At 44.8% G+C, this 13,508-nt stretch overlaps 1 protein-coding gene across 3 annotated transcripts in view; it reads left to right on the top strand.

The window, feature by feature from the left end:
• CC2D1B (coiled-coil and C2 domain containing 1B) overlaps window positions 1–13,508 on the top strand; it is a 63,858-nt gene that overhangs the window by 19,720 nt on the left and 30,630 nt on the right. For all 3 annotated transcript variants that reach the window (XM_053313648.1, XM_053313649.1, XM_053313650.1), the window contains exons 9-13: window positions 1,711–1,786; window positions 7,685–7,783; window positions 8,004–8,134; window positions 9,332–9,404; window positions 10,273–10,406. In XM_053313648.1, the coding sequence (XP_053169623.1) occupies window positions 1,711–1,786; window positions 7,685–7,783; window positions 8,004–8,134; window positions 9,332–9,404; window positions 10,273–10,406 (513 nt within the window). The remainder of the gene's footprint in view (window positions 1–1,710; window positions 1,787–7,684; window positions 7,784–8,003; window positions 8,135–9,331; window positions 9,405–10,272; window positions 10,407–13,508) is intronic.

Genomic DNA, 13,508 nt, shown 5'->3' with positions numbered 1-13,508 from the left:
AGGCTGTTATTAAAGCAAAAGGTGGTTCAACAAAATATTGACGGGGGAGGGGTGATCCTTTTTCAATCTCAGTAATTCTTGTTTTTTATTTCTGACACTTTTTCTGGACTGTAATTGTGATGTTTTTCAGTTGGATGTTATAGGTTGCATTGGATAAGTACAGCTGGTGAAGGGAATTTTCTTTGTGTTTTCATTTCAGGATGTAAGGGGACCAGAATTTAAGGTCTATCAAAGGGGGTGATTCTTTCCTATACCCACTGTATGTTCGGGGGAAGATTTAAAATTTTACTTTTTAGAAGAAACTTTGAATATAATCAAAGTTTAATTATTCTCAACATATTTTGAATAGTGGTGTGCATGGTTCGAAATTCCCGCGGTCCGGCACGGGGGGGAGTTCCTCTTTGGGGGGGGTAGTACTTACCCCCCCCGCCGCTCTTCCCCCTCCGGCGCTGGTGGTTTTCAAAACGTTCTTGGGGCGGCAGAGTTCCTCCCTGCAGCCCCTGCCCCCGTCGTTGTCCTTGCTAGCTTAAAAGTAGGCAGAGCTGGTGGCGCGCATGTGCCCTTTGCGGCGCACGCGCTTGTCTCCGCCGCTGGCGCGTGTGCGCAACATGATGTATGCGGCGCGCGCCAGCGGCAGAGACGAGCGCGCGCGCTGCAAAGGGCGCATGCGCGCCACCAGCTCTGCCTACTTTTAAGCTAGCAAGGACAACGACGGGGGCAGGAAGAACGTTTTGAAAACCTGCCCGCGCCGGAGGGGGAAGAGCGGCGGGGGTGGGGGAGTACTACCACCCCCCCTTAAAGAGGAACTCCCCCCTGCCCTACCGAACCAGGGGAATTCCGGACTGGTCCGGAGGCCTTGTCAATGGCCTCCAGACCGAACCATGCACACCACTAATTTTGAACACTCAATCAGATCAATAATTCCAAAATCATGTGCCCAAGAGAAGCAGAAGATTTGAATTCAAATTTACTTTTTTCAGATTTACCCTATATGGTGGTAATTCAATAAAATGAATAAGGCTTGAAGTCGAAATCCTACAAATTCAAACTGTTCTTTTACATCCCTTTTTGCAAGCACATTAATAAAAATTTATATGACATATACAGGTGGCCCTTTGATTATCGTGCATTATTTTCCATTCACAGGCCACTTCCCTATATACCAATTTAGATATTGTGGGGAGTTTGTTATTTTGCAGTTTTCTCTCACACACACTCCCCTAAATTGGTATACAGTTTAAATAGCCACTCATCCCACTTCTCATCTGGCACATGGGGAGATTTAAAGAATTGTCACAAGAGGCGTGGGCTGCTCCATGCACTCTTACCTCTTACCCCAGTTATCTAAACGACGCCGGGCATCAACTGAGCAGTAGAGAGAGTAGACGACTAGACTTTAAGCCTCTCTCTGTTTCTCAGCTGATGCATGGGGAGGCTTAAATAGCCTCTCTCCCCGCACAGGCTGCTTAATCCACTCTCGCCACAAGAGTGGATTGTTTAGCTCAGGAACCAAAGCCCATTGTGGGGGATAGGTCAAGCACTCCAATATATCAGTTTCTGCAAATGCTAGCTAGCCCTGCTAGGGCCTAGAGGGCCTCTTGGATATTTCATTTCTTGAACATTCCTAGTAGTGTAATCTATGCAAAATGATTTTGCCCAGTTAACAACGGGCCTCACCTACTAGTAACTTTTGTTGGCTTTCCTTTTCAGAAGTTCAGCATGGTTCTAGAAGCACTGGATAGTGGGCAACCAATAGACCTCAGGGATATGCCTCCAGCACCACACGGTAAGACCAATACAGATCATTTATCTTCCCTAATACAACTAGAGAATACTAAATAATAAGATGTGAAGGGTGAAGTTAGATCACATTCATTTCAGATAAATGGCCATAAAAGCCCTGCAGTGAATTTATCATGGGAGGAAACAGTCAGATTTTTAGCCTACTTTCCAGTAGGCTTATGAGATCACCCAGCATTCTGTGTGTCCATGTGTGTACCCCACCCCAGCAACTTTGCAATGCGTGGACCAATATGAACCAAATCGGGTACAGTTGTAGGGACACACTGGGACACCTAAATGGCATAGTTTGTGATGATGCCATCCACCCCAATTCAAGATGGCAGATGTGTAAACTTTTGAGGCGCAGTTGGGCTAACTTGTGAACTGCCTAACTGATTTGAACCAAATTTGCTACAGCTGTAGGGGCACATGAAAAACCTCAATGCCATAGTGTTCGATGATGTCATCCACCCCGATCCAAGATGGCAGACGTGTGAACTTTTATTTTATTTTTACATTTATATCCCACTTTTCCTCCAAGGAGCCCAGAGTGGTGTATTACATACTTAGGTTTCTCCTCACAACAACCCTGTGAAGTAGGTTAGGCTGAGAGAGAAGTGACTGGCCCAGAGTCACCCAGCTACAGTAGTATCACGGCTGAATGGGGATTTGAACTCAGGTCTCCCCGGTCCTAGTCCAGCACTCTAACGACTACACCACACTGGCTCCGTGGCTTTTGAGGTGCAAGTGCACTAACTTGAGGACTGTCTAACCAATTTGGACCAAATTTGGTACAGTTGTAGTAGACGCACAAGGACACTTCAGTGTTGTAGTTTGTAATGATGTCAGCTACCCCGATCCAAGACGGCAGATTCATGAACATTTGAGGTACAAGAGATCTAACTTGTGGACCTTGATTTGAACCAGATTTAGTCCAGTTGTAGAGATAGTGAAAGGAAAGTAGGCAGATTAGTTCTTACTCGAACAACTTGTTCAGAATGTCAGTGTTCCTAATGGCTCATATGGTTTTCAGGATATTTATTTATTCATTCATTCATTTATTTTGCTTATTTATTTATTTATTTTATATACCTTGAGAGGGGCACTAATAGCTAAATACTCCCACAAAGCCAGAAGCAACTGGCTCCACAAAACTCCCCAAATTCCCAGCCATTGCACACTGGCACGCTTCCCCAAACCAAGTTGAGTACCAATTGGCAAAGTGCTGGCTTGCTTGAAGGCCCAGAAAACCAGGGAGCGGCAGCAGATTAGTACACGCAGAGGAGCCACTGCTCCGCCAGCACCTGCCAAAAGAACAACAATGGTGAACACCCAGCAACTGGCTGAAGTAACACAAGAGTGTTACTGTTGTGTACAGTAACACAACAGTGTTACATGCACACAGTGCAAAAACACCTTGGACTACCAATGCCCAATATGCTTAATTTCAGCATCCTCAAAACGCAGCCGACGGGTGGTTGTCGTAGCACCAATACAGAAGGAGTGTAAACTAAACAGTTGAGCCGGTTTGCCCAGCCTAAGAAGCGCTTTCCGTAAAACAACCCACTGCTGGTATTGGGTCAGGGGCGTGCCATCAGAGGGCATGAATGAGCAACCCACAATCCTTTGCTGAAGCGCAGCGTACTGCTGCAAGGCGCTAACTGGGCACAATGTGGCATTCCGCGCTGGAGACAGCTCAGTCTGCTGGCCCTTGCCCCTCTGATCGGTCTTAGAGTGGTGCAAGTGCAACTGCACTCCCAATACCTTAAAGGAAAGGCCCACAAACTGCAGGCACTGATCCCTCGGGGCACGGCTGCTGCAAGGAAGGACTTCACTCAGCCAGAAAGCCCCAAAGAAAGTTAACGTCACTGCTGCCTAGAAGAGTGCCACCCCCCATGGGGAGCTACACAAAGATTGGAGCTGCAATAGAAGAGCTGCTACCAGCTCAATAGTCATGGGCTGCCTTTGATCCTGAGCCCAGGGCCGCTCCCTAGTCCAACCCTCAAGCATATGCCTCATCCTGCAGTCCCCAGTGGTATCCTGAATGCCCCTAGCCTGAGCCTCAAAGGACAGTGCAGCTACGTAGCCTGCCAGGGTAGAAACCGCTCACCCCGAGGTATGCAGGAACACCGGGTACTGCATGAGGTGGTCGAGTGGAATAGGCCAGCTGTCCAAAAGGCATTCCCACCATCTAAATGCATGTAAAGAGGCTACCTTGCAAGAGTAACTAACCCTTGTACTGTAAGCCAGATGCATCAGTGGCCCGGTGGGCCTCTATTTGCCAAGCCTCCACAGAGTCTCTGGCATTGTCTCCGTGTCCACATTGGCTTCTGGAGCTAACTCCCTGAACCTGGCTACCTGGAAATGAGATAGGGCATCAGCCATGGAATTCTGGAGCCCTGGGACATGCCTTGCTAAAAAGAGGATGTTAAAATGCAGGCACCAGAGGACAAAGGTTCACAATATCCCCATCACCTTGGGAGAACGGGAGATCTGGAAGTTCACTACTTGATTGTCACACCAGAAACGGATGACGGAGTCGTGAAACTCCTCCATCCATAGGTGCACAGCCACGATGATAGGAAAAAGCTCCAGGAACATGAGGTCTCCCATGATACCCTCTGCAACCCATCTTAAGGGCTACTGGAGCTGCAGGTAGTTATCAGTTATTGCCCTACAGGCAAAACTAAGGTGGCCGATAACTACCTGCAGCCCCTAAGGGTGTTTTTTCTAGCTAACCTAAGCGATCTAAGTAGCTCCTTCAGCACTTCTAATTTATTCTTTGGGAGGCGACTAAAACCCGTGACGGTGTCTAGCTCAATACCCAGAAAGGACAGTCGCGTGGCAGGCCCTTTGGCCTTACCTTGGGCCAGCGGCACACCCAGCTCCCTAGACAACTAACCCCTTAGGGGTCGCCAGGAGTCTTTTTGTGAAACACCCCCAAAGGTTAGGGAAAGGGGGAGCGTCAAAGGGGCCCCAAACTCTACCCGCTGCTACTTGTTTGCCGATCTTCTTAACAACCACCTCCTCCATACCCACAACGGACTGTAAATTGCGTGCAACAGACACCACCTGCCAGGAGGATGAAGGAATCCTGAAACCCTTGCAAAAGCCTTTCCTCAGATAAACGGTGGCCTGGTGATCAGGGTAATCCACAAGAAGCTGACATAACACCCCAAACTTAATTGGACTGGGCACCTTTTCCTGGAGACGGGGAAGGGGGATTGCCTTTCTTCTGGTTGGGTTGGTGCTTCCTGTCCTCTGCATTCCAGCCTTTTGCCCTGTTACAGGGGGAGCTAGGATGTTTGGCGCCACAAAAGCCACATGCATGACGGAATCTGCATGAGGACCTGGTACAGCGCCCTCGGCTAGTAAATTCCCAACATACCAGGTGGGATTGAACCCACTGCTGGCCGGCGTTCGAGTGATTTGCAGAGGCAGGTGTCTTGGACAGCAGGTGTCTGCTGTCCACTCTGTTGCCAGTCATGAGGCACAATGGGGACATGATGAGGAGCCACAGCTTATTAAGAGGGGCGTCCCACAGGAGGGCAGGGTCTGAAGCTGCTCTCATTTGAAAATTCCCATCATAATGGGCCCATGATGGCCCAATGCATTGTATTTGACAGGAGACGGTCCCCTAACAGGCTGAGCCCTGAGTATAACACCCATATAAATGCTAAAGCCTGACAGCCAGTTCCAGGTTTGTTCCACCGGCTTTCGCTTGGGAACTTCGTGCTCCTTACCAGCCTCTCCTTCTTTCTGCTTCATCTCTGGTTCATGAAATAACAAGCAGAAAATGTCTGCACACTCCCTCTTTAATATCTTATCCTTTGTGGCCGGCAAGAGGTGATCCCCCAGCGGAAGGCCTAAAGCCCCATATGGAGAATGTTGCGGGGAGGGGATCATCCCCATAGGTTAACCCCCTCCCAAGTCCCTGTGGCCCTTGCCGTGCTGTTCTGAGGTACGAACCCCTACCATACCTGCTGTGACACTCCCTGTGATGTGGTGGGCCCTGCTAGCATGCCTGGTGAAGCTGCATTCGCCTAAGGCTGTGTGGGTGCAGCCCAAAGGGGGTTATAGCCCAGCCCCCCAAAAGAGGTATCAGCCAGGGATACATGGGCCACTGGCTGGTACCATCCCTTGGTGTGTCTGTGTCTGCATCACTTAATGGCTTTGGTGTGGGCTGCTCAGCTGGTGAAGGATCCAGCAGGACAGGTGCTGCAGGCGGTCAGACAGGAGGCTCGTTGGACATCGGCACTGCCGGAGGCTGCTGATTAGGACCGGTGGGCTCCCCAGGAACTGGTGTAGGTTCTTCTTTATCCTTCTCCAAGGATGCCAGACTGTCAGATAGAGATTTTAGTAATTCCACCCATGCAGCACCCCTGGTACACTTCCTGCTTTTCGTGGGCAATCCTGACAGGCCAGCACCCTTCTGAGGTGGGGCCTTCTTGGCACATTCCAGCGCCTCCATCCTTTGTATAAGAGCCCTAATTTGTGCCATATCATTCTCATCATCCGATGATGAAAACTGAGGAACTGGTCTCCTTGGAGGCTTTATGGGGTGCCCCCCTTTCTTTCCCAGTGTCTCCTTTGGTGGCACGGCCAGGTGCTTATATAGGAAGCCTGCCCACAATTAAATCAGCCACCCAACACAGTTGGCACAAACCCACTAAGTCAAAAGGCCCAAAAAACTTAAACTGAGACTGTTTCCCAACTAGTACATTTAATGTAACCAGTAAATCCAAAGGGGGAAAAAGATCCCAAGCCGACTCAAGGGGTAGCCCCAAACAGAAATGGCACCCCTAACGCCTTCAGTGCTCCCTGTAGAAGGGCTCCCAAACTTCAGGGACACCACATAGTCACCGCCTCAGGGCCGCGGATCCCCACTTTAAAGATAATCCTCCAGGCGAGGATGCCCCTATGGCCCACTGGCCACTGCCGCTCCAGATGCTCATCCCCTGGCAGGGCCCGGCCAGAAAACCTTCCTAATGTGGGACCACTGCCCCAATCAAATAATCATGGCTAAAGCCGCCACTGCTCTGCCGCATCGACCCACACCACTCCTGCCGTCTCCTGAGACCACACCGCGGCAGGAGCTGCCCAAAACTTGGGCCATGCCAGCTCCAACTATCGCCGCAGATGCCGTTCCTGACGAAATGCAGACCAGCCTGCAAGGCCTCATGGGAGGAAGATACTACATCGAGCTCCCTACCCGAAGCCCAAGCAGAACAAACTTAAGGTCCAAGGTGGGAAGCCTACCGAGCAGCGCAGAAACCCCGCCTCCTAACAAGCCCTGACCAATTGGGGTGCTTCCCGAGGCTGTCAGTTTGGGGTTGGGACAAAGACCCATTCCTCCAGCACGAGGCCATGGGATGGGGCATTACTTGCCTATATTTTAACTGCTCTTGTGTTTGCTATGCTGTGAACATACAGGTTCACATGAGTGTCATGTGAACCTGTATGACTCTTTCCTAGAAAGCAATTGCCTATTAGCCAGCACCACTACCATCTTATGTCCATCCTATTTTGTAAACTGGTTTTTAGCTGGAAGTTCTTATATTTCTAGAATTCAGAGTTAGATGGATGATTATTCCTTATCTTTGTTGATCCAAGAAGAGGACCTGGTTAGGCAACCAGATAATTTTTAAAGAAGTTGGAGAAAGTTGGGTGGTATTTGGTACGTATTTTTTCAAGTGGTCCTGTTCCAGTCCTGAAATCCTGGGAATTGGGCCTTGGTGTTTTTAGAGTTGGGTTGTGTTAACCGTGAGTCTGAAGATTTGTGGGATTTTCTTTGGGTCTTGTTAAATTATGAATTATACTAAAGGAGGGATATCTCTGACACTTGCTCACCATTATAGGAATGTATTCTAAAGTTCTCTTCTGCCTACTCCTGCTTTTTCAGACCTTGAGAGGTCACAAAGGATGCAGCATCCACCAAAACAGACACCACCATCTGTACCTGTGGAAATTTCCCAACCTCTAACCACACAAGATACTCAAGGTAATGAAGTCTCAAGTGATGCATGTTTAAAGCAGAGCTTCTCTGTTATGAGTTCTATTATATAGATTAAAAACATAATTTGAGAGTTAGTGGGGGAAATTTTGTATTGCTGTCTCAATGTTTTCTGTCAGTGAAGAAAGGAAAATGGGTTAAAAGAAAAGCAACGGGTGCATTTTTTGAAGCTGAACTTACTTGGTATGTTCTCTGCATCTTCTCAAAGGTTCTCTGCAGCAGCCAAAAACAATGCTAGAAGCTTTGCAACAGAGGCTGGAGAAATACAAAGCAGCAGCAGCTCAAGCCAAAGCGAGTGGAGATGATCGGAAAAGCAGGATGCATGAGAGGATAGCCAAGGTAATTAAAAAGAAGAAGCTGGTTTTGCTAACAGTAAAAAATGTGTATACAGGAGGCCCTTGATTATCGCGGTTTCAGCTATTCTCTGTTCAGCTATATATACCTGGTTTCAATTATTGTGGGCATGAATTTTGGCCATTCGCAGATCCCATGCACACATTTCACACTTCTGGTGGCAATTCCAGTGGTATTTCTGGCTTGGAAGCACTCCTGGAGGCAGTGTGGAGCCATGGTGGGATGTGTTCTTGTGGGTTTTGTTTGTTTTGTGGGGCCATTGTTGGAGGAGCTGGAGTGGCCCAAGTCTAATATTTCTGACCCCCACACTTTTGGGGGATAATTTTTAGTACTTTTTAATGTACCAAGGAACCTAACCCCATCTTTCTCATTAGGCACAAGGTTTCAATTATTGCATGTTCGACATTCGCTGTGGTATTGTGGAACGTAACCCCCATGATAACCAAGGGCCTCCTGTACTCCCTTTTCAGGGCCTTCTTACTAATGCAGTGGCATGGAATCTTGATAGTAGTTGCAGTGACTTATCATAACAGGAGCAAGAGAATTAGCTCCTGCAAAAGTCACCAAATGTAAGCTAGCTAGGTAGTGGTTTTCTGCGACCCATACATCAAAACATTAAGATACTGATTAATAATGATCATAAAATTAAATTCACAACAAGCATGATGGAATTTGATAACTTGTAGCCCATTACTTTAAAGTCATGTTCGTTGTGTTGTACCTGAACTGGATGCACAACCATCTGTGGTCACAAGCACAGATGCACCCTCGAAGGGATGATTTGCATTTTCCCAGCTTACAAAATACTATGCCTTCAGAAATTATATCAAAACTAGCTTACTTATAACTAACACAGGGGAATCCAAAAACACAGAACAAATGTATGCAATTTTAAAAAATTGTTATGTTATATTACTATCAAACATATGGTATAATGTTTTAAATAATTGTTTTGCTGATCAACTGGTCTTTTTATATATTTGTGTTCTTTTTTCTAATAAGAAGTAGAAATATTTTAATATAATGGTCCAAGCACTCATACTATGTGATATTCTCCTTGCAACAGAAACTGAGTCTTGGAAAGGTGTGGAATATGGGGCAAGAAATGCATTTATTGTTTATCCTCTCCACCACAAAAACATCCTCCTTCACCCGTATTCTTATCACCATCTCTTATTACAGCAATACCAAGATGCCATAAGAGCTCATAAAGCAGGAAGGAAAGTGAATTTTGCTGAACTACCAGTTCCTCCTGGTAAGTATGTGTATAGCAGGGGACTATCTGAAAAATCCTAGCAAAAGCACTTTGCTAGAAATGCTTCAGCACAGTTCCTCCTACTCCTTTTATGTTAGAAGGCTGATCTGGCTATTTTCCAATACAGTAGAATGTGCTGTAAAACTGTCAAATCTGTACACTTTGATGCAGTTGTGTGCTGATGGCTTTGCCCTTTCCCTTTTGGAAGGAAAAGCATCTAAATGACAACTTAGAATGAGCTATTTTAACAAACACATGTTTGGAATACTTGCTTGTCTTGAGGAGGAGATGTTTATCCTTAATTTATTGACATCAGTTTTATTTATTTATATATAAAATTTTAAAAAGGAATTCTTGAGCAAGATGTGTTGGGGCCTTTTTTTCAAAAATAACACCAGGCAGGGAGTGAAAATTAGAATTTTGAAGAGGAACAAAAGTTGTCTCAACTCCCTTTTACCAGCAGCATAAAGTATGTGAAAGCTGCCAATGGATAGCATGACATAATTCCGATTTTCACTGTCAGTTTTCCTGTTTAATCCAGTTTTCACAAATGTGGGAGTGTAGCTGCAGTCTCCACCAGAGTCCATGTTAATGGATATCTATCTGAATCTCTGTGTGGTTAAAGGAGCCACAGTTGGACGTAGCATTTAACTGTGTGGTTAAAGAAGCCACAGTTGGACAACCATTCAGTCCATGGCCATATGTATCAAATCTTAAGGCTTTGAGCATAATTCCAAAGCTTATGCTTATAGAACTATAACCATATGCTTAAAAAATCACAAACAATTTGAAATCCCTTTAGTTTATATCCCAAGGCTCCTTGTGTGCTTTTGAGTTCTTTTGAATAGGATCTTTTTTTCCTTTTTAGGATTCCCTCCGCTTCCTGGAATAGCTCCTACAGGTGGTGACACTACAGTTGCTTCAGTACTGGAAAGTGCAAGCAGACTGGTTAAGATGGAGGAGGAGGAGGATGACAAAGAGGAGGAGGAAGATGAGGGGGAGGTGTGTTATAGTAGGTTCATGTCTTTATCCAGTAGTTCTTCAGGCCTTCCTTTCAGGTGTCACTGATGTAGAATTGAACTTTGGCCGTCACACAAAAATCTCTTATACTGGTTTAAGAATAACCAAAGCCCTGATCATGTCATGTTAATAATAATGATGATGATGATGATGATGTTACCTGTAAAAAAAGAAAGTAGTACATCACCTAAATGGAAGATTAGATTAGAAAATAAAATCTCCAGGCTTAGATCAGATGCTAGTAAATTGAAAGATATGAAAGACAAGAAGCTGAAGAATGAAAACACCAAACAGTATCTGATCCAAAAATACCACCTAGATTCAAGGAAAATTAGAGAAGTCCTGGAAATAATAAAGCAGCAAATAACAGCATTGTCAAAGAAGATTAGCAGATATGAAGCCAGAACTACACAACACAGGCAGAATCTCCAATTCCAGTCGAATCAGAGACGTTTCTACCAAAGCATAGAAGGAGAAACTGCAAGAAACATAGAAACACCAAATAAAGAAGAAACAGTGCAATTCTGGGGGAAATTATGGGACAATCCAATAGATTATAATAAAAAAGCAGGCTGGATGAAAGAGGTCAAAAATGTAACCAACAAATGCAAGATCTAATAATAACACCAGAATTAATAAGTGAAAGAGCAAAGAAAATTAAAAATTGGACTGCTCCAGGCGACGATGAACTGCATGGCTTTTGGCTTAAACACCTAACAAGCCTTCATAAACAACTATCAAAACAGTTCAATCACATTTTGCAAGGAGGCGATATTGAGCAATGGCTAACAACTGGGAAAACTCATCTCATCATGAAAGACCCAGCAAAAGGTGCAGTTCCAAGTAATTATAGACTAATAACCTGTCTGCCAATCATGTTCAAATTATTAACTGGAATAATAGCAGATGAAGTGATGCAACACTTATTAACTAACAAACAGCTTCCAGTTGAACAGAAAGGAAATTGCCCGAACACCAGAGGCACAGAAGACCAGCTGCTGATTGACAAAATGATTTTAGAAAATTGCAAGAGAAGAAAAAACAATCTAAGCGTTGCATGGATTGACTACAAGAAAGCCTTCGATTCATTGCCTCACACATGGATACTAAACTGTTTAGAAACAACTGGTGTCAGCAAAAACATTCAGATATTTATTTAAAAAGCAATGAGCATGTGGAGTACACAGTTAACAATCAATGGCGAGACACTTGGACAGGTTAGCATTAGAAGAGGCATTTTCCAAGGGGACTCACTATCCCCTCTGTTGTTTGTAATCACCATGACCCCACTTTCACAAATACTAAACAAAACAGGCCTCGGATACCAAACATCTAAAACATCAAGTCAAATCAACCATCTGCTGTACATGGACGATCTGAAGTTGTATGGAAAGTCCCAGTCAGAAATCTAATCACTGCTAAACACTGTCCGTATATTCAGTAGCGATATAGCAATGGAGTTTGGACTAGACAAGTGTGCTGCATTAATAATGAACAGAGGGAAAATAACAAAAACAGAAGGAATAGAACTGCCCAATGGAAGCAAGATCAAGAACCTGGAAGAGAGAGAACATTACAAATACTTGGGCATTCTCCAGGCTGATAACATCGCACACACTGAAGTTAAAAGAAAAATTGGAAGTGAATACATCAGGAGAGTTAGAAAAATCCTCAAGTCCAAACTCAATGGCGGGAATACCATACAAGCCATAAACACCTGGGCTATACCTGTTATCAGATACACTGCAGGAATAATAGACTGGACCCAGGCAGAGCTAGAGACGCTAGATCATAAGACCAGGAAAATAATGACCATCAATCATGCTCTGCACCCCCGCAGTGATGTCGATAGGCTATACCTCCCTCGCAGCTCAGGTGGAATGCTGCAAGTCCATCAAACAGTAGAGGAGGAGAAAAGAGGCCTTGAGGAATATAACAAGTACAGTGAAGAAGATGCACTTCAAATGGTCAATAATGCGAAACTATTTAACACCAATGAAACAAAGCAGGCCTACAAGAAAGAACAATTCAAGAACAGAGCAGAACAATGGAAAAATAAGCCCCTGCATGGTCAATATTTGCACAATATAAGTGGAAAATCAGACATCACCAAGACCTGGCAATGGCTTAAGAATGGCAACTTGAAGAAAGAAACAGAGGGTTTAATACTGGCTGCACAAGAACAGGCACTAAGAACAAATGCAATAAGAGCAAAAGTCAAAAAATCCATAACAAACAGCAAGTGCCACCTTTGTAAAGAAGCAGATGAAACAGTGGACCACCTAATCATCTGCTGTAAAAGGATCACACAGACTGACTACAAACAAAGGCATGACAAAGTAGCAGGGATGATACACTGGAACATCTGCAAAACATACAAGCTACCGGTAGCCAAAAATTGGTGGGACCATAAAATTGAAACAGTTGAAGAAAATGAAGATGTAAAAATATTATGGGACTTCCGACTACAAACAGACAAACATCTGCCACACAACACACCAGATATAACTGTAGTCGAGAAGAAAGAAAAACAAGTGAAAATAATCAACATAGCAATACCAGGGGATAGCAGAATAGAAGAAAAAGAAATAGAAAAAATCACCCTATACAAAGATCTACAAATTGAACTTGAAAGGCTGTGGCAGAAAAAGACCAAAATAATCCCAGTGTTAATTGGCGCCCTGGGTGCAGTCCCAAAAGACCTTGAAGAGCACCTCAACACCATAGGGGCCACAAAATCACCATCAGCCAATTACAAAAAGCAGCTTTACTGGGAACAGTCTATATTCTGCGACGATATCTATAACAACTGAGAATAAAATTCAGCCATCCCAGGTCCTTGGGAAGGACTCAATGTCTGGATAAAACAAACCAGTCAATAACACCTGTCTGACTGTGTAAACAAGAAATAATAATGTTCAACACTTAGTCTGTGTACAGTGTAGGTATGTATAGTTCACATGTTATGTTCAGTGCATCGATAGTAGTACGCTTCCTATCTGTACCCCACATTTGAGGGAGCTTGTATCCAGGTTCACTCTTAAAATGAATGAATGTACAGTCATTCACACAAAAACATATATG

The sequence above is a fragment of the Hemicordylus capensis genome, chromosome 4 (assembly GCF_027244095.1).
Source record: "Hemicordylus capensis ecotype Gifberg chromosome 4, rHemCap1.1.pri, whole genome shotgun sequence".
Taxonomy (NCBI): Eukaryota; Metazoa; Chordata; class Lepidosauria; order Squamata; family Cordylidae; genus Hemicordylus; species Hemicordylus capensis.
This window is presented reverse-complemented; position numbering and strand designations above follow the sequence as displayed.